General features: G+C 51.0%; 7 protein-coding genes across 7 annotated transcripts; 3 read left to right on the top strand and 4 right to left on the bottom strand.

Moving 5' to 3' along the window:
• Window positions 1-595: 595 nt before the first annotated feature.
• Window positions 596-2792, bottom strand: N7443_006482 (putative nucleoside diphosphatase (Ynd1); the record flags this gene model as incomplete). Its single annotated transcript, XM_056886538.1, has 2 exons — window positions 596-2724; window positions 2783-2792. 2 exons carry the CDS (start codon window positions 2790-2792, stop codon window positions 596-598), a joined length of 2139 nt encoding a protein of 712 aa, XP_056740187.1.
• A 1107-nt stretch (window positions 2793-3899) lies between these two features.
• Window positions 3900-5567, bottom strand: N7443_006481 (ammonium transporter; the record flags this gene model as incomplete). Its single annotated transcript, XM_056886537.1, has 5 exons — window positions 3900-4595; window positions 4647-4967; window positions 5025-5205; window positions 5266-5480; window positions 5556-5567. 5 exons carry the CDS (start codon window positions 5565-5567, stop codon window positions 3900-3902), a joined length of 1425 nt encoding a protein of 474 aa, XP_056740186.1.
• A 1035-nt stretch (window positions 5568-6602) lies between these two features.
• ags3 (alpha-1,3-glucan synthase Ags3) lies at window positions 6603-13967 on the bottom strand (the record flags this gene model as incomplete). Its single annotated transcript, XM_056886536.1, has 4 exons — window positions 6603-6651; window positions 6711-13319; window positions 13393-13568; window positions 13620-13967. The coding sequence occupies 4 exons, from the start codon at window positions 13965-13967 to the stop codon at window positions 6603-6605; spliced, it is 7182 nt and encodes a 2393-aa protein (XP_056740185.1).
• A 3481-nt stretch (window positions 13968-17448) lies between these two features.
• Window positions 17449-19024, top strand: N7443_006479 (arylsulfotransferase family protein; the record flags this gene model as incomplete). The annotated part of the gene is made up of 2 exons (XM_056886535.1): window positions 17449-18288; window positions 18344-19024. 2 exons carry the CDS (start codon window positions 17449-17451, stop codon window positions 19022-19024), a joined length of 1521 nt encoding a protein of 506 aa, XP_056740184.1.
• A 256-nt stretch (window positions 19025-19280) lies between these two features.
• Window positions 19281-21984, bottom strand: N7443_006478 (lysophospholipid acyltransferase family protein; the record flags this gene model as incomplete). The annotated part of the gene is made up of 6 exons (XM_056886534.1): window positions 19281-19440; window positions 19494-19750; window positions 19807-20118; window positions 20171-20846; window positions 20896-21151; window positions 21207-21984. The coding sequence occupies 6 exons, from the start codon at window positions 21982-21984 to the stop codon at window positions 19281-19283; spliced, it is 2439 nt and encodes an 812-aa protein (XP_056740183.1).
• A 374-nt stretch (window positions 21985-22358) lies between these two features.
• Window positions 22359-23429, top strand: N7443_006477 (pantoate--beta-alanine ligase PAN6; the record flags this gene model as incomplete). The annotated part of the gene is made up of 1 exon (XM_056886533.1): window positions 22359-23429. The coding sequence occupies one exon, from the start codon at window positions 22359-22361 to the stop codon at window positions 23427-23429; it is 1071 nt and encodes a 356-aa protein (XP_056740182.1).
• Window positions 23430-23647: 218 nt separating this feature from the next.
• Window positions 23648-25921, top strand: dbp7 (putative ATP-dependent RNA helicase; the record flags this gene model as incomplete). Its single annotated transcript, XM_056886532.1, has 1 exon — window positions 23648-25921. One exon carries the CDS (start codon window positions 23648-23650, stop codon window positions 25919-25921), a length of 2274 nt encoding a protein of 757 aa, XP_056740181.1.
• Window positions 25922-25928: the final 7 nt, after the last annotated feature.

Raw genomic sequence — 25928 nt, 5'->3', positions numbered from 1 at the left:
TAAACAAGTCTATCGGGATATCGTAGACGGAAAATATTTCAAAAACGAGAAAATGAAGCAGAAAAACCGAAAGAGCTGCAATGGACGAAAAAGACCTGTCGCAATTTCTCTAATCGAGATCACCTTGAACCGCAGCCCTTTCTGCCGAGCGGTGAGTTTACCATCGATACACGTGACTTGATATCGATCTAGACAAAAGTTGACTTCCAATGATTACGGATTTTTGCATGCCTAGTGGTTTATTTGGAAGTTTCATATTGTGAGCGATGTATTAGTCTATGTTCATTAAGGTAAGAGTTCTGTCGCAGAGCGCTAATGGTAAAGTGCATTTCCATCGAAATCACCCGGATCAGATCGACAGCCCGAAACAGAAGAGTACTCCAGAGCACAGGATTGAATATAGTACCAAGAATCGAAAGCAGAGACCGCCTGCGAGACAGCAAAGCCTGGGGAAACAGCCCCAGATGTGGGAAGAGTCAAATCAGGCGCCACAATTGGCGCACGCGTTTAAATAGTCAACTCCAGTAGGAAATGCAATGCAGGAAGAGGGCGGCGCATGTTTCAGGAAAACATCATTCAGTATTCATCAGTCACATTAATCATCGGCGAGGGGTGTCATGTTTGGTGATTTTTGATGGTGAGATCGCGTGGGACTGCCAGCTCTTGATCGTCGACCGTTCGTAGTGGGCCCAAGAGCGATGGGAGCCAGATGGTCCCGGCTCTCGGTCCTGACCACCAAACCTGCTCGATCCATGGCAATGCCCGAATCACCGCTGATACCCAAGCCAATGGTGCCTGATGAATTGTTGTCGAGTGTGTACTTCAGACTCGGCGGGTTGTTACTGCTGCTACCCCAACTGGAGGCTCGCTTGGGCGGCCGGGGGTTGGCATCGGCCTCGGAAAGACGGCTACCATCCACATCCGACCCGTCGGAATCTGTCACGCCCAGCTCGAAATCTTGAGCCCCATCCTCCAATACGCGTTCGTACGGTTGACCGCCACGGTTCAAAAAGGGTAGCATACTCCCCAGGCCCTTTCGTTTCTTTGGATGATTAGGGTGAGAGGGCCCGCGACGAAGAATCTTGTTGATGTGATGGTACATCCACAAGCGACGGCTACGCCCACAGAGGAAGAAGCATGCGACCACGATGATGACCAGGAACAAAATCAACCCAGGAATGCGCCGGGGCGAGTCGCCATCAAAGAGTGCATCGTGCCAATGCTCACTGTGGAACCCTTCGGAATCCGGAAGCAGCTGCACGCTAGGATACTGGAAGTCCGGTGGGACACCAGGGATATTGCTGCCGAAACCAACAGGCATGGCATCTTCCACCGGTGTAGGAACCTGCGATGAAGCGTACAAGACGATCTTGCCCAATGTCCAGCTCACTTCGGTCGAGTCGATTTTGTTCACAGCTTGGAAGGCATCAAGATAGCCCTTCTCTTTGCCATGAGCCAAAACTTCTTTCGTGCCATTGTGAGAGGAACCTGAGGTATCTTCAAGACCGACACGAGGAATACCAATACCATCGTGAAGCATATTGATGATCCACGACGCTTTGAAGCAGACTTCGTAGGCCTTTTGAGCATCGACCTTCTTGCCCCACTTGTGAGCCAGAACACCACCCTCAATAGAGCTCCAGTCCTGTGAACAGAACGTCTTGACTCGCTCTTGATAAGTGTTGAAGTCGTAAGCTTTGTCTTTGTATGCCATCTCAAAAATCTCGTGAGTGGTATGCCAGTACTCGCTGATACCAATGAAATGATTCACATCAAAGTCGATCGCCGGAACGTGGATACCATGCAAGAGACACGGGTTGTCCATACAGGGAGCATCCTTGTCCAGTAAGGGGAATGTCTGACGCAGGCACTCGTCGAAACGGCCTGTTCCCAGCAAAGTGGTACTCGCATCATTCATGGAGGAAACATCTTTTCCATCCAATGATGTACGCAGGCCACTGGGCAGACATGGATCCGGTAGTTCAAGAGCGTCTGTCCCCATCGCCGCCTGCAGGGCCTCCACATACCGTCGGCGCGCCTCGTTCACACCAAACTCCAACCAGGAAGTCACAAAGACTCGGTGCTCCTGTACCGAGCCGTCGATATTCCGCAATCGCATGAGAGTTAGGTCATTGGCGTGCTTCTCCGTTTCCGTAGCGTTCGGCGCAAATGCAATCTGAGCAGATGCGCCTCCCATATCCAAAAATCCATAAGTGCTGTGACCTTTTCCGTGATCATGTTTGTCGGGAGAGTCAAAAGTTCCCATGAGGTAGTTTGTCGCAATCCATCCGTACAGTCCTTCGGTCACACCCGGAATCACCTGGATGTGAATTCCGCAGTCGGGAAGCAGGAAATCGGTATTCGCGCGCGCATAGGAGCAAATCTGATCGAGGAGGAGCTGTCGGTCGAGGTTTCCGAGGAGTCGCATGCCCGCCGTCGCGAGTAGGAAGATCGGGGTATCCTTGGCATCTTCCTCAGGGATGATACTCTTCGCATGGTCCAGAAGCTCCGCTAGATGATCGGATCCCACGGTTTCGGGTCTATTGGCGAAGGAGGAGACACCGGGGCGAATTTTCTTGACCCATTCCTCCTTAGTCTTGATTTCCGGAAGTGACTTCAGTTCATCGGCATCGGCATCCTTGCGCGCGGTTACATTGCGTAGCCAGCGATACACGTGTACTCGGGTCCCAGACGATCCAGCGTCTAGGACAACGCCATAGCGCCCTATACAAGTCAAAGTCAGCTATATTGGAGGATTGCGGAGGAGACAGTTTGGACGTACACTTGCCCATTTGGACTCGTAGGCTATACGAATAGCATGACCAGGGACAGCAATAAGTGAGAAGAGAAGGGCCTCGAAGAGGCAGACAGGCAGAAAAGCAGATGGGTGAGCGCGAGCGAGTTGAACGAGTGACAGAAGACTGATAGACTTGAAGGGAAGAACGAGAGAAGAGATAAGGGTTGTCTAAAAGCGGACGCGACAACGGGAGAGGCGATACGATACGTGACCGAAAGGCGAGGCCAAATTTTCCCTCCAAATGGGTCAAAATACGCGGCCGGGCCGTGTTCCGCATCAGGACTAATTCTATCATGATACGATGCAGTACAGTAAACTTCGCGGTGTAATCTAAGTGTCTTCCCCTCGTGTCTTTTATTGGTGAAGTTACACCCTGACGTCGTTTTTTTTCTATTATTTTCTCCACTGTCAATTTTTGGTTTATTTATTGCTATTGTCTCTCTATCCATCTCTATACATCTTTGACTTGACTGGCCCCTCAGGATCTTTCTACCTTACCGTACCTCTTTCCTCTACAGCCTTGAATGTCTCATTGATTCGGCACCTTGGAATGCAGGCCATGCAGTCCCGTGGCGTTGCATGGGAAAGTCACCTATTCCTGCTCGTGTTGATCTCGCCCTTCCACCGGCCGCGCGCTAGGCCCGCCCTAGCAGGGGGCATGGGGGCATCACGGTGCGTCAGTGTACGTCAGCTCATACCTTCCCCGGGGTCGATGGAGCCGAGCATCGTCGAATATCCCCTCTAATGCGCCAGGACTACGCAATTCTGACCTTGGCGTGTCTTTCGATGAACGCGGGGCCGATTGCATGGCATAGCCAACACCCGCGGGGCTCAGTCACGCTGCAAGTCCGACAGGCCGCGCAAGACAGTGGCAGCCCCCCACATCGGGTTTGGTTGTGATTGCTCCAGACCTGATTTCAGGGTCTTCGCTCCCTCGATCCTCGCTCACCATGCAAGCCCCACCTTTCAGCCTCTGGAATTGATTTGACGCGAGTAAAACGGTGGCACTGATCGGCTCGCATTCCTACTCTTTATGGGAATGACATGGTACGCGGCCTGCCAAAACTGTCTATCGATGTACACTTGGACCCTGAAACCCTTTTCACATCTCGATCTCCTTGGACCCTACTGACATTCCGGGCGTCCCATTCACCACACTTGCATTAGCCGGTGACGACGACATCAGAAGATCAGCGAGAATAACCCGCTCACCGATCTGTTCATCCAGGAACTGCGCCCGGTCCAATCCAATGATTTCGTCCTCCTCGTCAACTCGTAATTGCATACCGGGGATCCATTTCAGGATGTACAGCAAGATACAAGAGACGGTGAAAGAGTAGACCGAGATGGCGCACACTTCGGCCAATTGTTTCCCGACCTGCATCCCGTTGCCGTCGATACCACCGCTAGCCACGGTCGCGCCATCGAGCGCCGCAACAGACGAGGACGCAAAGATCCCGGTCAGAAACGCCCCGACCATCCCTCCAATCCCATGCAGCTTGAAGACGTCCATCCCCTCATCGATGTGCATCCAATTATTGATGTCCTGGAGGAGCGCGCAGACGATACTCGTAAGGAACCCAATGCAAGCTGCAAGCCACACGGACACAAAGCCGGCGGCTGGGGTAATTCCAACCAGCCCCGCAATAGCTCCCTCGCAGGCACCTACGACGGAGAACTTGCCGCGATGCTTAATCGAGTCCACCAACACCCACCCCAATACTCCCGTACAAGCTGCCGTGTTGGTGTTGAATGCGGCTAGCATGGCTCTCACGCTGGCATTAAGAGCTGACCCTCCCTGTAGTCCGTTAGTAAATATCACAACGGTAGAGTGAATAGGAAAACACACGTTAAATCCAAACCATCCAAACCAAATCAGCGTCGTCCCCAAGAATACCAATGTGGTATTGTGAGGCTTAGCATGCGAGGGCTCCTCAAGGTGCTTGCGCTTGCCGAGCACCAGGGCATATGCAAGGGCGGACCAGCCGGATGCAATATGCACCGGGCCGCCACCAGCGAAGTCCAGAGAGGGGAGATTGTATAACCACCCATTGCTGTTCCATGTCCAGCAGGCGATGGGACAATAGACGACGGTCGCCCAGCAGAAGCTAAAAATGAGCGCCGGAAGCATGTTGCCTCGCTCGAAGGCGCCACCGACAACTATCATCACCTGGTTTTGAGTATGAGCACAATGAACAAGAGTTGTTTTGACTTGCTGGAACCTTACCGTGCACGCGCAAAAGAGCAACTGATAGAAACAGAACACGATCTCGGGTAAAACAGCCGAGCCTGGCGACGGCGCAGCCATCACATCCTTCAATCCAAAGTTCTTCAAGGTACCGATGAAAGGACCCGCATCACGGGAATAAGCCAGGGAATAGCCCCAGAATATCCATTGAAAGGTTGTCCTAAGAGGCTGGTCAGTGACCCAATTCTGTCTTCGTTCTCTGGTAACCTAGGACACATACACGGCGACAACCATGAGCGATTGGAACAGTAACGTCAATGCCGACTTCCTTCGTGCCAGTCCACTATATAGTAGACCGATGCCCGGAATGATGAGCCAGACAATGAATCCACAGAACACGATGTATGTGTAGTTCCACTCATAGCCCACGAATTGAGCATTCACGTCGACCTTGAGCGGGTCTCCACCGCTTGGGGTGGAGGCATTGTATACTGGCTGTTCGATAGATTAATCATCGACGCACAGGAAGGTGACAAGCACAATTTGGTTGCGTGGTGATTTAGAACATACCGCAGACGCCATGCCCCGAGCTATTCCTGTCGCGGGAATATATCTGCTCGGGTATCTCAAATTACCGAATTCGATAACTTCAATATTCGAATAAAAAGGCGAAAGATTCAATCAAGGGATAGCGACCCAGATAGAGTCATATACCCCAAAACCAGACCCCATCTCGTCACCCCAAATATCAAGAGCAACTCCCCGCTGGACCCGAATTCCTTATCTACACCCGATAGCCAAGACCTCCACAACACGCATCTGGGCCTGAGACACGAGCCTCGAGCTCCGATATATAGGATCTTGGCTAAGCTCGTGGCAAAGCATGTTGGGGACATTGATCTCATGGACGATAAATCGAGGGTGTGATTGATAAGGATACGAAATGCCTCGGATGCGAGATAAGGCCGTCCAATGACGGGCGTATCCATGCAGCCCCGGATCGGGCCTCCTTCTCGGGTTTAGACTCTACGGTACTTATCTGTGAGTCTATTATCTGCGGTCAGCGGGTCTTGGTGTTCTTGGGGTTGATGAGCTATCCATAGTTGCTGCATGTGAAGATCGATGTCTGGCTTGACTTGCTACTGAGTACATATTTCTCGATTAGGGGCACCTGAATGTCGCCGAAGAAACGCGTAGACATGGCACAGAATTCAGTTGATTCTGTGCGCTCAGCCCAAGGGCCAAGGGCACGAGCCTGGATGAAAAATTGTACAATATATACACACCTGTATTCCAAGGAATGAACACCTTAAGCTCCCCGTGCACTGATGGGCTTGAAGTACTCGGAAGGAATGAATTTTTGGAACCTGTATACTTGTCCAATTTCAAAAACAAGAAGCTCTCGAACATCGAGTCAATCCTTCAAAAACGCCATCGAACATCATCATAGTTAGGTGTCATTACCAACTTCACTCAAATGCTCCCTCGTGATAAATAACATAAACAAAGCCATTGCAATATCCGTGCCAAAGTCATTTCGTACATCGTTCCTCATTAAATCCTCCGTATATACAGTGATTGATCGTTGTTCGTGTCATATTTTGAGAAATAAAAAGCTTATGGCCTATTAAGCTGTTCTCGGCGATAAAATAGGAGGAAACCAAAGCTAGAAATGACAGTAAGTAAAGAGTTTAAAGACGTGGGAGGGGGAAAAAGGGTACTTACCTAGCCAAAAGCTGGAAGAAAAGTGCAATCCAGAACCACGCATTACCGACTCTATCCAACGACGAGCCAACATCTGGAGAGATGCCAGCCGGACCAATTTTGTTGGGCGCGAAGGCACGCGCACAAATCGTGGCGATGGATCCAAGAGACTGCGCAGCCAACAGGACAAAGCAGACATGAACTCTTGTCAGTGTCTGCAAGAGAATCATCCCGAGACCGACTTGCTGGATCTCATCGAGAACGCCTAACCAGAGCCAGAGGCATCGCGAGACGAGAGCCCCGGAAGTTAGACCACCGGCCCATGGAAGGTAGTAGCCGATGTTCGATGCTCCCCACCAGGTTTGCGCCCACCGCGGTGCACCAAGACTCAGACCGAAAACAGGTAGGATCCAGCTGTGCTCCTTGGATAAGAAACGGAAGATGAGCAGAGCACAAATCCAAACAACAATAAAGAAAAAGAGAACCAAGATGAGGACTTCCCATGTCTTGGCGTGTTGAGATGACCAGAGGAATGACCAATTGCGACCGAAGACGGCGGAGAGGAACCAGTTCTGAATGATGACCATGAAGAAGAACCAGAGAACGATGCGTCGACGGAAGAGGGATGTGTAGAAGAACAGAATCTTTCCTGGGGCTTGACGGTAGTACTTGGGCAGTCCTAGAGCAAGGAGCACGCCGACGATGAAACACACCGCGGCAATGGGTAGCACGACAGCTGAGAGTCTCCATGTAGACAAGGCAGCTGTGGAAACACCTTCGACCTCCACTGCGGTGACTCGGGAACTCCAGAACCACAGGGCCACCGTGTAGAGCTGTTGGATGCCTTGAATCAGACTTGCGCGGAACATCCAATCCTTGACTGGAACAGCACCCTGATCACCAAAGTTGAGGGCAAAGAACAAAGAGCCGCTGGAAGATGCGGCGGCGTAAACGCCTGCGCCAATATTCTGCGCCCAGGCTCGACCAACAGATGAGAGCCCAAATGGCGAGACGCCAACGATAACGAATGCAATGGAGTAGATAAACCAGGGGAGACTGAGGACTATCACTGATGGGAAGCGGTAGAACAAGAACCACCAAACAACGGAAGACAGACAGTAGACTGCTGCAATCACGTAAAGCTTGACCGCAGTCTCGCCGACTTGGCCAACCAAAAGGGTGATTTGCGCTGAATTCGTGGCGATAATCTGCCCGAGACCCAAGAATAGAGCGTAGACAGGCCAATTCCCGACACGCCATCTCATGAATCTCTGGATGGCGATAGGTCTCTTGTAACCAAGACGAGAGAGCCATTGATCGATGTCATCTGCTCCATTCGGTTCATGGTGTTCAGGGGAAGGTGGGATATTCTCATACTCCGTATCATCAACAGCATGATTCAAGCCAGCTCCAGTCAAGGGACGCTCCACTATCTTGGGCTGCTTTTTCAGCTGCGCATCGGTGTACATGTCGAAGAATTTCCGCTCACTCTTCATCAAGTATACTTCGATACAGTGTTCTGTGATCGAGTTTTTCTTGTTGAGATTAGTGAGTAGCTTTTCGTAGTTGCGCGTGAAGTAGCCCATTTTGTCAGTGAACGTAGGGTCAACTTTTTGCAGATTGAAAACGGGTTGGTCGTGATCCTCAAAGACAGACACTAAGGAGAGAACAGACAAGTTGCGTGTGTGCGCAACAGGAGTAGTATTGCCATAACCAAGGCCTTCTGCACGCATAGGTGTTCTGGCTGGGGACGTGTCTCGGGAGACAAAGCGTGATGAGTCGGAGGCAGAATCGCTACGAGAATGCCTATCACCACGAGAGGATGTGTCACCGCGAGAGGATGTGCTGAGATCCTGGGATCCGAGAGTTCGATTGATGGCCGCAATTGCCTCTTCGGGAGAGATATTTTCTTCTTGTGGCGTCTCAGTGCCATCCTCATCCACATCTGTTGTGTCACCTTCGAATAGCTGACTCTCACGCAATGCCCTTTTAATGAGACGGTTTCTGCCCTGTCCAGGTCCGGATCGTCGGCCGAGAGACAGTTTGCGACCCAACATGCTATCTCTCGGGCCTTCGGACTCTTGCATATTTTTGAGCTCAGCTGCCTGTAGTTCCAGGAGAGAAGGTTGAATGGGTTCCGATACTCTTTCTGGTGTAATTTCCAAAGCCCCGGCAAGGGACTGATGAGATTCTGGGCGGGATCTGGAGAAAGGGCGCAAACCCTGCATATCCCAATCTGCCTGAGAGTCTCGCGTGTGATCAATGACACTATTCCTGTTCTTGTCGTGATGAATCTGGATTGCAGTTCGTTGCAATTTTTCGAGTCTTTGAACCCACTCGAGAACGGGGAATCGTTGTTTGGCGGAGTTTGCACGCATCACCTCTCTGGTCTCTGGGGATGAATCCAAGGCTGACTCGATCGCGGTCCTCAGCTGATGCAAGAGATGGCGAGCTGAGTCGGATTCCACAGTATACCACCAACCAGGCATCTGTCCAAGACCTCCAATGCGAGAACCGATTCCGAGAGCACCTTTGCGACCAAACTCAACGGCAACCAATCCGAAAGGCTCGTCTCGAGATGGAATCAGGGCAAAATCGGCACCAGAAAACACGTAGGGTGGAAGAATCGTAAACTCGGGCCTCGAGAATACACGACCTGGGTACATTTCCATGATGCGCTCAAGCTTGATCGCAGCTAATCTTCCATATAGGTCAACAAGGGGACCGATCACGATCAATTGCACAAGAGGCCTGGCAGACAGGATTCCCGGCATAACATCCGCAATCAAGTCTACTCCTTTCTGCTTGGACCATCGTCCCACGAACACAAGCAAGTCAGCGTTGGGGTCCTCGTTCAGGCCAGCCCATTTCTGTGCCTGGAGCTTATCATGAATGAGCTCGGCATCAGACTGAATTGTGACCGCCACTTCTGCGCCTTTCTCCACGGAGCCTGTATCGGAGGGGTCTGGATTCGGAAGGCTGCCGATGTTGCTAAGACTCCAGAAAATTGGATATCGGGCCCATGATCGCTTTCCGTACTTCTGCGACACACCCACTGCACCGAAACCGCGCTGATGGAATCGCAAATAGCTAGCACCGGTGTGCAAAAGATTGAAAACATTTCCAAATTGGCAGTATTTGGTCGCTATGTCAACTGGAAGATTGAAAACAGAGCAGACTTCTATCTTCTCTTTCTGTGTTCTCAGTGGCCAAAGTCCCTGGAATTCGGCGTTGTGCAAGGACAGGCAAACCGGAATTGTTCGAGTGGGAAGCAAGTACAGCGGTGCGACACATCCATGGAAATCATTGATATGGTAGAAATCGATGGATGGCGTTCGCTTGATTGTCTCTGCGATACACTGATTCCAAGCCGAGTAGTAAATAGCACTTTCAAGATCGTCCATACGGGGTGGGTAAGGTTCCGCTTTAGTCTGCTGCCTGAAAACCGGAGCATCAAGCAGGACATAGGTGATGTTCTCCACGATGTGGTACTGGACTTTCACCAAGTATGGCCTGTCAAGAATTCTCACAACGAAGGGTTCAATCGGTGTGTCCACGGGGTAATCGATATCACCAACACACGGCACCACCCAGATGAGATTCTGGTGCTTCAGGTTCTGGGACATGAGTTGGGCCATGACTCCCAAACCACCGATCTTGACTTTGAGTTTCCAGTCTTGGATGTCGTACTCCATGGTGGCAATCAAAACCGTACGTCTCTGTTGGTCGACCACCCCTCCCACGGCAATGCCTGTCGGCAGGACCTTTTCTGAGGTTGCGTTCTCCGAGTCATCGTGCTTCGCAAATTTGTCTTTGACTTTGCGCCAGAACAGAACAGGCAATGTCTCGGCCTTGAGAACATTGCCATCTTTGTTGAGCTTGACTTGATAGAATGTTCGGATAAAAATGAAGATTCCTGCCAGACCCATAATGATCGGGCCGATCCAGAGAAGAATGAAGAGGGCGAGTTGGGCCCATCCAGATCCGATGGGAATCTTTTCATACCGTAGGTTGCCGTCGTTGAGAGAGATCCTCCATCCAAGATGTGGGAAGGGGGGAAATTCGGTGATGTTGATTATGTTGGACGAGAGATAGGATGGGGGAAGCTTTAATATTGTGGATGAGTTTCCCACGTCACCGTAGACCTCCGTGTTGTCAGGAATACCTGATGGGTCTATACCCCAGGCATTTAACTGTCCCACAGCTGGCCATTCGTAGACAAAGTCGTAGTTCCAACGCAAAGTCTTGGAGTCAAACTGCATCTTGTTGTCCACTCCAGCATCGTAGCCGTACTGGTTGAATGGGCCGTTGAACCACAAGTTGGGGAACCTTCGGGCAGCATTTTCATTCCAGTCGTAATCACCTTCCTGGATGTAATCACTGCTCCCGGTGAGCCTTGAAAAGTATTGCACGCGAATATGGGTTCCTTTCCACGCCTGTTTGGAGGTCCCGGTGAAAGTCGGAATGGTAACACTCGTGTTGCCACCTTCATACGTTGTCCATTTCGACCAATTGCTCCCGAAATCAGCTGAGTACCGGAACTTGTCAGCACCTGCGGCGTTATGCTTGACAAAGTACCCGTCGTCGGACTTGTGCACGAGACTGGTGGAATAATTGGACAGCGGGGTGATAAGGGGATTGGTATGAACACCGACGCGGATCAAAAAGCTGTCGGTTGAATTGGTATAAATTTTAGATGTGTCAGATGTGGACATGTTGGCCACGGTTATTTGGTGAATTCCGTGATGGACATTTGTCAGGTTTGCAGACCATGTCCAAACGGTCGGGATCTCCCCGACATAGTTATTTTCTGTCGTCCTGGCTGTGACGTTGGTGCAGCTGACACTAGCAGTATCAAGAGAGGCGACGATGCCTTTCTCTGTTGTGGAGTTCAGGGTGATTGCATGGGTAATAATGTCACAGTCCATTGCCGCAGAATAGCCAAGTTGAATTGGGATGGTCTCACCCGTATCTTCTGCGGACAATAACCGAGAGTCATGACCAGGGACAAATTCAGTGACGGTAGGACCGGGCACGACGAACATGTCGGTTTCCACATAGGCTCGGTATTCCCATGGAAGCAGCTCCATACCACCGCTGATGCATCCATACGTTTCGGTGGGACCATCATCCACAGTAAGCTCATCGTAGGGATAGAAGAGGTTCCTCAACTTTTTCCCCGACGTAAATGGAGACAACAAGGCAGCGCTGCTGTTGGTGCAGCTGCCGCCATATCTCTTCGTCGAGTTACCATTTTGATACACAAGCCACAGTGTTTCATTTGCCAGGATTGCATCCGTCTGGACCGCAGGGAAGTAGGCCCGCAATACCGACCAAAGACCAGTAACCGTGGGAGTGGTAGCTGAACCACGAAGGTAGATGTCTTCTGTGAGCTGAGAAATCGTTTGAAGAAACAAGCCATCATTTGCGACCGGGTAATGAGCTCGAATCTCAAACATCCGCTTCATTATGTTGCGGAGAGGATGGGCGGGATTGCGTTGATCATAGGTGACAGTGATGTCGTTGCAGCCATCACGTCCCTTTTCAATCGGGAAATCGTAAAACTTTGTTGTATTCAGGTTGAAGCAGCCGTTTGTCCACCATGCAGTTTGAGACGACAGGGGTTGTCGGCCGTAGAGATAATTAGAGGCAGTGGCATCGAACACGTACATTGCCTGCTCTTCACCCCACAAGATGAGAGGAATGCCGGGAAGTACCAAGGTGATAACGTTCAGACCCAAAAGGTATTTCGACGTGCCGTTCTTGATGGTCGGCCAACGGAAATTATCTTGGTTAGAAACGCCATACATGTGTCGGGGATCTAACTCTCCGGTGAATGCATTGAGAAAGTCATTTGTGACAAGCATCTCATTCCAGGCTTGGATGAAATCGGTGGGCAAGTCGAAGCCAGCAACCAAGTTACCATCCATGCCCAGAAAACGGGTCATCGAACGGTAGATTGTATAATGAAATGCCGACGCATCCAATGCTTGCAATCCATCCTCTCTTAGGAAAGCTTCCTTGGAGGTGTTTGTTAGCTTGACAGCAGCACCTGCAGAGGCCGGACGCTGATTTGGCTGACGACCACGGCCAAGGTAGAGACTGCCAAAGGTATTTCCAGACGTGATCTCCCCGGGGAGGAAGAAATTGTTTTTGCCGAGCTTCTTTGCGCATTCACGGTAGACGGCCATCATCTCACTGAGGGGCTCGAGGGTCGCTTGAACAGCCTTATCAAAGCGGAACCCATCGATGTCGAGACTGGCGATTTGAAAGCAGGAGTGCCGGGTGATGACATCGCGGACCGGCTTGTGCCATTCACGCAGGCGATCTTGCACCGAGGCAAACTTTGTGAGCTGACGCTGCCAATCAGGGAAATTACCGAATGCCTCTAGTTCTCCGTACTGATCAAAATCGCTGTTATAGCAACCCTTGAGATCTTGGACACCCATGGTTGTTAACGGGAATCCATCCTCGTACCAAAAATTAGGATAGTTGCAGGTGTCGTTCCAGGTGTTCCCAAACGAAAAGTCGGCATATTGTCGTTCTGTGACCCATTCGACGTTGTATTCACCTGCTTTGAAATCCGCCGAGCCGTTCAGATGGCCTTCGAACCCGATCAGGTTGCTCAACCTATGTTTTCAGGGTGAGCTCCTCGGTACCCGAGAAAAATAAACTTTAGAAGTATGCTGGGGCATCAACTTACGTTGCAAGGGTATTGTCCACCAGCACGTACATATCCCGTTTGTGAATCTCTGTCACCATCCGTCTCCAGTCCTCCAACGTACCGTAATGCTTGTCGAGGAGAGTGGTATCAGCCGGCGAGTAGCCATCGTAGGCCCAAGGAAGGTTCTCCAGATACGTCCCGGCGAAGTAAATGGCCTGAATGTCTGGGTTAGCTTTTTAAATTTGGTCAAACTCGGCTCAACGTACCTTGAAACCCATGCCATGGATATAGTCCAGTGTATCTAACAAGCCATCCAGGTCGCCGCCGTGTCGCATCTGATTCGAGTTGACCACATGCTCGAAGTCGGTCCCGTTGATATCGTCGTTTGTCGGGTCGCCATTAGATATGCGGTCCAGAAAGATTGTATACATAGGGAAGCGCCAGTTGTCTGGCGAGGGATGATAGTCATGGTCCGGCCAGGCTCCCCAATAATCGATGGGGCCTTGAGCACTCTTGTTTTGGTTGAGATTCCAATCCACAAGAGTCTCGTCGTAAGGCCAGCACGAGACATACGTGCTGAGAAACGAGAGGATGAGGAGCGTCGAGTGCTGCATTTCCGTCTTTGATATCCAGGTATCCTGCAGGAACCTGCTGCCGGAAACTGCGCGACACCTTGAGAACGAACGAAGTAAATTTCAATACGTCTTGGCAAAAAGCGAGAGTGAGGTGAAGGAAAGAACGAGTGATTTGTCTCACCCGTAACAGCAATTCGACAGAAAATATTTTTTACCAGTATGATTACTAGGATTCTGAGACCCTTATCGGGCCGAGCAGATGGCTATTCTCCGCTATGTGTCTTGACTGCAGGACCCGCTCGGGCTGACCTTTCTCGATCAATCCACCGATGACTTATCGCCCGAGCTAAGTGGCCCCGTTCTATGTCCGTGTCTCAGACAGATCCAACGTCGGACTCCCCTCTTGATCGGTGGATGCAGCCACACAGAGGCTGCATAAGCGATGAGCAATGAGCGCATTTGGCCTCTGACTTGGCCGGCCACAATGTCAGACACCGTTTTGGCGGGGACTTCCTGGGGATTCCCTGTTTCCCTCCATGCTTCTTTCTTCGTCTCAAAAATAGCATACCACAACTCCCGGTTTGGCTCCATATCTCTATCCCACCTCCAATTAGGCTGAAACCCTCAAGTTTCCACCGGGCGCCGAGCCTTGCCCCACAGCTCCCGATGTGGTGTGAGGCGTCACAAGCATGAACCTGCATCACCAAATGTCTCGATGTCATCCGGGATTTAAATTCTCAACCCTCGTATTCAGAACCTAGAGCCTTGTCGCTAGGGTGGCAACTGCTCTCGACTCGAACTGGCTGTTGCTCGACCTTGCTTCGCCTCATACTTTGCCTCCCAATCTGACGGCTCGTATTTTTGATAGATAAAAGAGCGGTCGACGAATGAAACACGCAACCCACAAACTCCCTTCGGAACTCGTTTATTTTCGTTTATTTTCGCACCATGAAGTTTCCAGCGGCACGATGTCTTGCAGAGTAATCAACAAGGATCGCGCATTATCACTTGTCACCATATGCGAGGGGCATGATGTTTTTTTTTTTTGGGGAAACCCCGGTGCTAGGCTAGTCGTCAGCGCAGTCCTTGTCAAGTGGGATGTGGCTTGCACTCTGGAAACAGGCAACGTCATGACTTTGCTATTTTGCCATTCAATTTGTATTTTTCATCTCAAAATAAATGATCGAATAGTTCAAAAAAGGCTATCACATCCGAGTCTTCCATTCAAGGGAGAATACGTAAGCGTAACATGATGAGACCCGGGTGCATATGCCCAGGTGTGCATTGATAAGCATTTAATTATATGTACCTTTACCGACCTAAAAATAGACCGATCTGGGCGGCTGGTCAATTGATAAGTAAGTCTTGAGATTTTCTGTGAACTAACATGTAGATCCTAATTTACCCGGCCCGACCACGTTCTTCTTTCCAGATGACCACTTGATATTTTTATTTTGTGTGTTTTATTAAATTCCTTGATATTAAAAAAACTATTCACAGTGCACAGGTGCATGATAAGAGTCAATCGAGAAGTTGTCAATACTCCGTAGTTTCAGAAGTGCACAGGTAATCTTACCGAGAGCGGCTCTTGAACAAGCGAATCAGGAGCATCTAGACAGCTGCTAAACTCTGCGCTCAACTCCAGGCTCACTTCCGATTAGCTAATGCATTCTTTCTGAAATTGACCAAATTCCGAATTTTCCATCTCGGGATCACGTTAGTCTATCGTTCGCCATTATTGGTGAGTCTGGAGGCATGCTGAAGGGAAGCATTTGGGTGCGATCGGCCGGGCCGTGTAGACAGGCGACACGGTTGGGGCTGGCCGCGAAAAGGGAAAAAAAAAGGGGAAGATAGGAGATAAGAAAAAAGCAAATTCTAGCGTTTTGATATCCGCTAGTCGATACGACGAGAACATTTGAATGACTCGGAGGTCGAGTTGTAGCACCATGAGGCTGGACAGTGGGTGATACTTGGCGCCTAGGCCGGCGTAGATTAGTGGCGCAAAGTAGCTCGCAGGGCGGTGACGCGGCGCCCACGCGGTGTCGAGGCGGTTACTGTTCCAAGCCTAGTGCCGGCAGTCCAATGTTGACTGCAAATGTATTTCTAGTGAGCAGCGATATGGTTGCCCAACCGGGTACCCTGGTCTACCCTATCGTATGTCGAATGCGGGGGATTTTATAATCATGTGGAGCGAAAATAATGTCTCGTTATCGTTATTTTTTCCTAAATTTGTGCCTCCAAAGTTTTCCTACCCGATTTGGGGATTCGTGACGTTGCAGTCTCCCATCTTGAAAGCTGTACCTGACTAGCTCTGGAAAGCTTCAAAGTCGGCACTGTTCCATCCTCGGCCAGAAAGGAACGCAGTCCGCCAAAGCGTCATGGCTCTGTCCTCGGAAATTTCCATCTAACTTTCAGATCTCCACCATGTGTCCGTCTGAAGCGGACGGGGCGGAGGATGACCAGTGCCTGATCGACCATCCTGAAAATCATGGACCAAGATTCATCAATCTTTACGTTCTCGGCCAGGAGGGCTCAATAGTTGACGTGATGACGGCATTCATACTGCAGCTGGGCTCTCATGCTCCTTGAGCGGAGAAAACGATGCGTCACAGCTTTGACTATAAATTGCCGAAGAGACTGCCGTTAGCCACAGTTGTATGATCTTAGCGAGATTCAACGATAATTATCGCCAGACGGCCTATGACAGCCCGTCGACTGTACCCCTGGTGGGTACTTTGTTCCCTAGTACCGCCCTGATGGGCAAGCTTCAGCCTCCTGGGCTGAAAGCTAGGGGCACCATACGCCCAAACGCGGAACGCCAACGAGAGATCGTGAGGGGCTCTATCCAACAGGAATGATTTCCGCGCGATCTCAATTCTTCAATACTGAGCCCCTCAGTCGACCACCGGGTGGTCCCGAATCCCCAACATCTTTCCAGCCACATACTCCGAACTACATCGGCAATTCGTGGGGAATCTGCGGAGTATCATCGTGGTCTTCCGATTTTCTCCACAATGACACTGAAGGCACCAGGGACCGCCGATCCAAGGAATTAAACTCCGTACTCTCCCCAGACTCCACTTAATTCCGCGTCAAGGAAAAAAAACTTGAGATAATTCCGTTGTCTGAAGGAATTGTATTCTTTTTTTTGAAGAGCTCGTCCGATGACATCAAGCCCCTGTATGATTAAAATTCGAAATCGACAATAGCCTGCTTGCCCAAAGTTTCTCTCCGTGAAATTGTGTGGAGTATGCTCGGATCACTTCCGCTTTCAAAGAGTTCCAAGAGTCCACTACACTCGGATAGCCCATCGGATAGTGGGGAAAACGTCGACTGCCGAGGAAATCCACCTCGACCCTTCCTTGCAACGATCAAGATGCGGGGATCTAGTGTTCCACGGCAAGTTTTCGCCGGCAAATATCGCAATGGTATCAGTATAAATTGAACGATCTCCTGTTTCAAGATGAGCCCGCCACAAGAGAGCACCAAGAAGTCATCAAGTACCCATCTCCTTATCAAAATGGGCCACTCTATCAGCAGTTGCGTTCGTCAGACGCTTGCTTTGATGGCAATCTTGATCAACGTGGCCGCTGCCGATGCATTATGGCCCCTACAAACCTACAAGAGTTCCTCAATCCAAACACCATACATGAACGTCACAAAGATGGGCCAAACAGAGCCCGGATATCTATTCCTCACCCCAGAAGATATATCCCGAGGAACCGGGCACCCAGCTATCTACTCAGATGACGGCCAATTAGTATGGCAAGGCGCCAGTGGAAATTATTCCGCACTCCAGCCCCAGATACTAAACGGCGAACCGGTCATCGCATACTGGTCCGGATATACTGGCGAAGGATTTGGGTTCGGCCATATCAGTATTTTGAACAGTTCATACGACGAGATCCACCGCGTCACACTTTCCTGCCAAGAGCAGAACTTCGTCACAGTGTTTGATACAATGGCATTCGACTCTTGTATCGATATTCACGAAAGCCAAATCACTGCAAATGGCACAATTCTCGTTACTGCGGTCAATGTTACTCAGGCCGACTTGAGCTCGATTGGTGGACCGAAAGATGGCTGGATCCAGGATGGTCTTATCTATGAGATTGACATCCTAACGAACGAGATTCTTTTCCGATGGAGTGCTCATAACCATCCCGCTCAGGTCCCCTTGGCTGATGTTCGGGCTCCACTCCAGGGCTCAGGGGGCTCGGGTGTTAATTCCACTTATCCTTATGGATATCCCCATCTGAATGCTATCTACAAGTATGGCGATGACTATCTGGTGTCGTCACGGTATATGTGCAGTGTATTCTTCATTGCTCACAATGGAACGGTCATCTGGCATCTACATGTGAGTCTAATTTTCCAAAACACTTAAATCTGCAATGTACTAATATGGAAAATAGGGCCGGACCGGTGGTGATTTCACATTGGGTCTCGGAACAAGTTTCTGTTACCAGCATGACGTTCGCTTTGAATTTCAAAGTCCCGAGCGTGTAACACTGAGTATGCACAATAACGACAACACTGAGTTCACGGGTCACACATCACTGACCACTGGCCTTGTTCTTGACGTTGAGCTGCAAGGCTCGAAAGAGGTCACTCTGGTTAGTCGACTGTGGGATGCCGATGAGCCCGTATATGCCGAGTCTCAAGGTAGCTACCAGAGTCTTGGAAACGGACACGTCTTGCAAGACCATGGTGCGACGCCAAAGATCGAGGAGTATGACGAGAATGGCACAATCGTGATGCGCGCCCGTTTCGGGTATGACAACACCATGCAGACTTATCGTACATACCGTTACTCCTGGGTTGGGCGCCCATCTACGAAGCCTGATGTCGTTGCCTGTCCGACGAGCAAGGGTGGACAGACGGCTGTCTATGTGAGCTGGAATGGAGCCACGGATGTGCAGTCTTGGAAGGTATACTCGGGGTCCGAGATCAAGCAAACTGTTCCGCGGAATGGGTTTGAGACTACTGTCTTGGTTGCTGGACTTTCGGATGGCGATTCAGTGGCCGTAGAGGCCGTGGGTGGTGTGGGTGATGGAATCAGATCCGAGTCGGTTACTGTTGGCCAGGGTTGCTGATTGTTTGTCGGGTTAGCAACTATTCCAAGTAATGTCAAGTTTGAGTTAATGGTGGTTCAAAATTATCCATGTGCATGTGTGTAGGTACATAGATATATGTGTCCATACAAGAAGCGACAAAAATTGACCGATTCGACGACGTAGGGGTATTTAATTATGAACAGGGTGCGTCCGTCCCGGTCAAATAGGATCATAAAAGCAGAACCAAAGGACACAGTGATAAAAAGACGCCAGAGGGCGCATTTGCAGATGAAGATTATAGCTTGGAATCGGTTGCGATAGCCTGGCGCCGTCTCTGCTTGGAAACGACATCTGCGGGCGCAGGCGCTGCTGCGCTGTAGAAGAGTTCACGACCGACGTTATCAGACATGGTTAAAACACGCGAAGATACTGTGGCGCCATCGCGACGATTTTTACTTGATGTACTGTTAGCTTCGGCTCAAGACTTTACTCTTTGAGGGTTACTCACCCTTCACGACGGGACTGAGCGATCAACTCCGTGAAGTCCCACAGGCGTCCCTGGGGCAGAACCTTGCCCGTTGTGGGATCTCTCTCCGGGGTCCATTCTGGTGCTAGCCTGATAGATGGGCCAGCTTGGGATTCCTTGTCCTTAGCAACGAGAATGATGCCTTCTTCCTCGAAGCGCTGATAGGAATTTTTGAGGGTCTCTTTATTGACAGCTTCGAAGTATGACAGGTCGCCTTGATGATACAAGGTTTTACCAAGCTGCAAAAGATTAGCCATATATCAAAGTTCGCCCTGATTTGGTGTCAGATACTCACAAGTTGAGCACTGTCCAGAGCCCTCTTGTTGTCAAGCCAAATGTCTTTCGATCCCTCCAGAGGCGGCGTGAGACCCAGAAGAGACACTGCACCGAGCCATGATGACTCGATGAAGGGCCAGATTAGGAAACAGTAGAAGTCATAGTTTTCACGACCACAGCTCCGCTCAGAGTCACTGAGCTCGACGTACTGTGGTGTGCCAGTATTATCCCGGGTGATCTTAATCACGTCGTCCGTCTCCAAACCACGCATGGTATTTTCCATATTGGCAGTCAGACCTTCAGGCGGGAAAATGAATTCACCGCGGAAGAGCTGCAAACTATTAGAGACTTCTGCATACAAAATGTGGGGGATGAGAACATACCTGAGAAAGGAAGGAGACCTGGTTCTTCAAAGCATCGTAGGCGATCCGTTGATTTGTAGGCCCACCACCCTGCTTGATCTTGGTGTACATCGCAACGGAGACCAGTGCCTCGGTAATGAAAAGGTGGATAGTCATATTGCGATAAAAGGACAGCTGGAAGCGATCCACAGCATAGTAAGTCGGTTCCACCAAGCCTGAAATCACACCTACAAGCTTTGGTCCCATGACATCCAGGGCCCGATCAACCACCGTTTCGGTGGGCGATTTATAGAAATGGGCAACTCGGCCGCCCTTGGCGCGCACACGTTCACAGAGCCAGTTCAACCGTCGCACCAATTCGGCTTTGCCAACTCCACGACCACGGAGCGTCAGAAGGACAGTTCCGACAAGCGCGGTTGGCATCATCACAGAAACGTCGTTAATTTCGGACAAGACCCGGTATCCTAGTGTTCTGAGAAGTCGACCACGCTCACCCTGGGCCAATTTAACGTTAGTACCGATGTTCGGCAGATTGAGGCGAGTAAGCTGCTGGGTGAGGAATTCCCTGAGACTCCAAGGCTGGTGGAAGCGGACATCTACTCGTCCCAGCTGAAGGGACAATACTGATGACGAGGAAAGAAGATCAGCCAAGTTCTCCTTCGCCTTGGGCTGGCCCAAGAGTTCACTGATATAGGATCTAGATACAGGTCAGTGTTGAGTCGAGGGCTGCACTCTGAAATACATACTCTGTCTCAATGACCTTGTCATACTGAGTGCTGACAGGACAAATGATGGTGTCTTCAACCCGACCAGACAGCACACTGTCAACGATGAAGTTCAAGATTCCGAATTTCGGAGAGAGCAGTTTTCCGGTTCGCGAACGGCCACCTTCAATGAAACATTCGAAATTGTAACCCTCTTGGAGCATTGAATCAATGTAAGCTTGCACAACAGTATGGTACAGTGGGTCATTTCCAAAACTGCGCCGAATCCACATGGCACCTACGAACGAGTCAGTCTGGAAACCGAAGAAGCACCTGATGAGGGTTTGGCTTACCTGCATGTTGCAAGAAAGGCCCCAGGAGAGGGATATTCAAGTTATCGCCTGCGACAACGACGGGTAGAGCAATTCCCAGACGATAACAAATGACCTGGAGAGAGACATAGTCCACATGGGATTTGTGGCAGGGAAGAAAGACGATTGACTGCTTCTTCTTGGACGCCTCCTGCGCGACTGACCGTAAGCGCAAGACTTCTTCACTGGACACATGAATGCCTTGATGGTACGCGCGAGTCAGGAGCTGCGTTGCCATATAGTACGCGCCCCGAATGAACGACTTGCTCTCCATCTTGCAGATCATGTTGTCCATCATGTCATCCACCACTTCTCTGAGACCAGTTTCGATCTCATGTCGGCGACGTGCTCGCTTCTGGTCGAATGTGTCTCCCTCCTTGGTATCTACAAGTCCCTCCTTTTCCTCAACGGCAAGTCGAGTGCTCGCGAGCTCTCGGACTTTGTCCTGCAGCATGGGGCTACCCAAAATGGTCGATTTGATCTTTTCGGAGAACCCCGAGTAGAACACGGGTTGGCCGATCACATCGTCGTATGCGCGCCAGCCTGTACCGGACATGTACAGACTCACTTCACGGAGGAAATCAAGGGGGCGTTGGCGGAAGCGGGTATAGTTGTGAATGAGGTTCCGCTCAGTGACGCCTTCATCCTCAGCTTCGGGACCACCAGTAAAGCCGGACGGATGGATTGTAAGCTGTTTGCCGACGATTTGCAGGTCCGGGGCCGAGGACTCGTCGGCGGCGACGGGTTTGGGGGGTGGCATGGCAGGCAAAATGTAGTGATGAAGGTAGGAGATCTGGTCATAAAGAGTACAGCATTGGAGATATGGAGTAGTTGACCAGACTGAAGTAGAAGTGCGGGACAAGGGCCATAGCTCCAAATTCCCAACAAATGGGGGGATCGTCCCCGGACATTTGAATCACGGGTTTCCCCAGACAGCCGAGGCGTTAGATCACGTGGTAGGCGGAAACCGTCGGCGCAAAAAAGTTGAGCTTAATTGTTCTTTGAATGTCTAGCCATCATGTCTCGTCTAGTGACCGGTGTACGGTCCTTCTCCAGTATGTTGTCATCTAGCTTGGACTTGTTGTATTCAACGCATGCTCATGATTTGCTCTCTCCCTAGCCGCAGCCTCGTCTATGCTAGCCGGCGTCACCTCCGCACGATCTGCTGGCCACCCCTCCTCCTTCCAAGTCTTCCGTGATGTCCCTCAACTACGCCAATTGCGCCGCCAGTTGCTACGAAATGATCGCAGTGTTGGATTTGTGCCCACGATGGGTGCTCTCCATGAAGGCCACCTTTCATTGATTCGTGAAGCCGCCCGCGAGAACACCGACATCTTCGTTAGCATCTTTGTCAACCCTACTCAATTTGGTGTCAATGAGGATCTTTCTAGCTACCCACGCACTTGGGATAGTGACGTTGAAAAGCTGGAGCAATTGAACGAGGAGCTGGCTAAGGCGACGGCGGCTGGCTCCGATACACCAACGGGACGAATCTCGGCCATCTTCGCCCCCACGTCGAAAGTCATGTACCCTAGCATGCCGCCCTCATCTGAAATCGATGGTGACGGCTCCTTCGTTACTATAACCCCCCTGTCGAAGAAATTGGAGGGAGGCTCCCGCCCCGTCTTCTTCCGGGGTGTTGCAACTGTCTGTATGAAGCTGTTCAATGCTGTGACCCCTGACCGTGTCTACTTTGGCCAGAAGGATATTCAGCAGACTGTTATCATCAAGAGGATGGTTCAAGATTTCCTTATTGGCACCGAGGTGCGGATCGTGAGTACTACGCGCGAACCCACCGGTCTAGCACTTAGCTCCCGCAATGTCTACCTAGGTGAGCGCAGACGCGCCGTCGGTCTCACTATTTACAAGGCCTTGAAGGCTGCCGACGAGGCATACCGGTCTGGGAAAACTTCCCGCGAAGACATTCTGGGGGCTGCTCGAAGCGTCACCAAAAGGGTGCTCGCCGAGCAAGAAGCCCTCTCCCCCACAGAGAGAGCATTGTTCGAGGCCGACTACATTTCCCTTGCGGATCCTGATACTTTGGATGAGCTGGATCTCGTCGATCGTTCCAAGGGAGCCGTTTTGAGTGCAGCTCTGAAGATGGCGCCCTTAGAAGAGACGAAGCCTGGCGAAGACTGTGGTCTGGGCGACGGTAAAGTTGCCGTGCGATTGATCGACAACATCATCCTTCAGCCTCAACAGTAATGACACCCCCATGTAGAAAGATATCATCATTTAGCGTTAGCATCTAAAAACAAAGACCATTTTCTGCTGATAACTCCAAAGCGGTAAGTAGGGCTGGACCGTAGGGCTCGGGCCGAAAAAATTCCTGCGGGTCTTGGCTTGGCGGGAAAAAAGTCTCGATGGCAAAGCTCTGATTGTCCCTCCCCATACAACCCCGAACACCCGGGAATACATTCACTATGGCCGACGATGGAATGCTCTTGAACTTTGCCATTGGTGACTCTGTCATCAAGCCCGAGGCAAAGTTTAAAGGAGGCAGATGGCGCGACCGCCTCACGGCGAAGAAGCGCTCGCAGCATCATCCCAACCCCAACGCAGACCCGAGCAAACACGGCGAATCGAAGAACCCGAATCACATTCAAGTCCCATCTACGAGACCTGCAAAGCGACAAAGGACTTCCGACGATGCGCCCGGCGGGGGTCGTTCGCGAGGCCAGCATCAGCCATCGCAGAGAAAAAACCCCAATGATTTCGTTTCGTCGCTTTTCACCAAGAACCCCGAGGCTCAGAATGCTATCGAGCCGAAGACCAGCGAGCTTGTCGAAGATGCAAAGCCGACTAATGCTCCGCTGATCGACGGACTCGACACTTTCACAAACCTGGGCCTCTCGCCGAACTTGGCTGCGCATCTCCTCACAAAACTCGAGTTGAAGGCGCCTACTGGTATTCAAAAGAGTTCTATCTCACAATTGCTGAAAGAGGACAGCGATGCATTCATTCAGGCGGAGACTGGTTCTGGAAAGACCCTGGCTTATCTTCTGCCGCTAGTCCAGCGCATCATGGCTCTCTCGAAAGCTACAAAAGAGGCTGGTGTCCACCGCGATAGTGGATTGTTCGCAATCATCTTAGCTCCGACTCGCGAGTTGTGCAAGCAGATCTCCGTCGTTTTGGAGAATCTTCTCCGATGTGCGAACTGGATCGTCTGTGGAACCGTTATTGGTGGAGAGAAGAAGAAATCAGAGAAGGCACGGTTGAGGAAAGGACTGAATATTCTTGTCGCCACGCCTGGACGTCTCGCCGATCATCTTGATAACACGCAGGTGCTGGATGTCAGCAATGTTCGATGGCTGGTACTGGATGAGGGTGATCGTTTGATGGAACTTGGATTTGAGGAGGAACTGAAGGGTATTGTCAACAAGCTTGACGCAAGACAGCGACCTAGTCGCACTCCTGGCGTGCCGACGCGGAGGACTACTGTTTTGTGTTCCGCGACACTGAAGATGAATGTGCAACGCCTCGGAGAAATCAGTTTGAAAGATGCGGTCCATATCAAGGCAAACCCGGAGGATGGGGATGAAGACACTAAGAACGCAAGTGATGACGGAGAAGAAAACTTCCGCGTTCCCGCACAGCTCAAGCAGTCCTACGCAATTGTTGCAGCTAAGTTGCGTCTGGTCTCATTGACCGCATACTTGAAGAGAACGTTTATTCGGAAGGGCTCTGTGATGAAGGCTATTGTTTTCGTTTCATGTGCCGATGAGGTCGATTTCCTATTCGAAGTGTTCTCTAGAAAGCACGGCCAGAGGAGAGAAGATACCCCCGAAAAGGAAGGTGAGAAGAAGAGCGATGATGAAGAGAAGAAAGATAAGGACGAGCGAGAGAAGCTCTCCCCACACGGCACCATCGCCCCTGGTACAGCTTTCTCCAACCCATCGAACCCCGTTATCCTTCACCGACTCCACGGCTCCCTCCCCCAACACGTCCGAACCGCCACCCTCAATTCCTTCTCCAAGAGCACCAACGCCTCAGTCATGGTCTGTACCGACGTCGCCTCCCGCGGTCTGGATCTGCCCAACGTCGACCTAGTCATTGAATACACCCCCGCCTTCAGCTCAGACGACCACACCCACCGTATCGGTCGTACCGCCCGTCTGGGCCGCGACGGTCGGGCATGTATCTTCCTCCAGCCTGGCTCCGAAGAGAACTACGTCGAAGTCCTCAAGCGCGGCTACCGCGACGGAGGTAAAGCGCTCACCCGCACTGACGCCACCGAGATCCTGAAGCGCGGCTTCGGAAGCACCAATGGCTCGAACAGTAAGAACTGGGAAGAAAAGGCAACCGATTGGCAAATGGACGTGGAGCGCTGGGCTATGGAGAACCCAGAGTATCTCGAAATGGCCCGTCGCGCATACCAGTCCCACATTCGCGCCTACGCGACCCATATCGCTGCCGAGCGCAGCATCTTCAATATTAAGGAGCTCCATCTTGGTCATCTCGCTAAGAGTTTCGCGCTGCGTGATCGGCCTGGCAAAATCAATGTTCCCGGTCTGCGCGCTAGTCAGGAAGAGACTAAGAAGGACTTCAAGGCTGCACGTGGTGGTGCTGGACAGAAGAGGAAGGCTGGTGCTTCTGATGATGGACCATCTTCGACGAACGCCGACGATGCGGCACGGAGGATGAGGGCCAAGATGAGGGAGCACATGGCTGGTGCGAACGAGTTCAACCTTGCTTAATTTTGAT

The sequence above is a fragment of the Penicillium atrosanguineum genome (genome assembly GCF_028827265.1).
Source record: "Penicillium atrosanguineum strain IBT 20685 chromosome Unknown utg000005l_segment0_segment0, whole genome shotgun sequence".
Taxonomy (NCBI): domain Eukaryota; kingdom Fungi; phylum Ascomycota; class Eurotiomycetes; order Eurotiales; family Aspergillaceae; genus Penicillium; species Penicillium atrosanguineum.
This window is presented reverse-complemented; position numbering and strand designations above follow the sequence as displayed.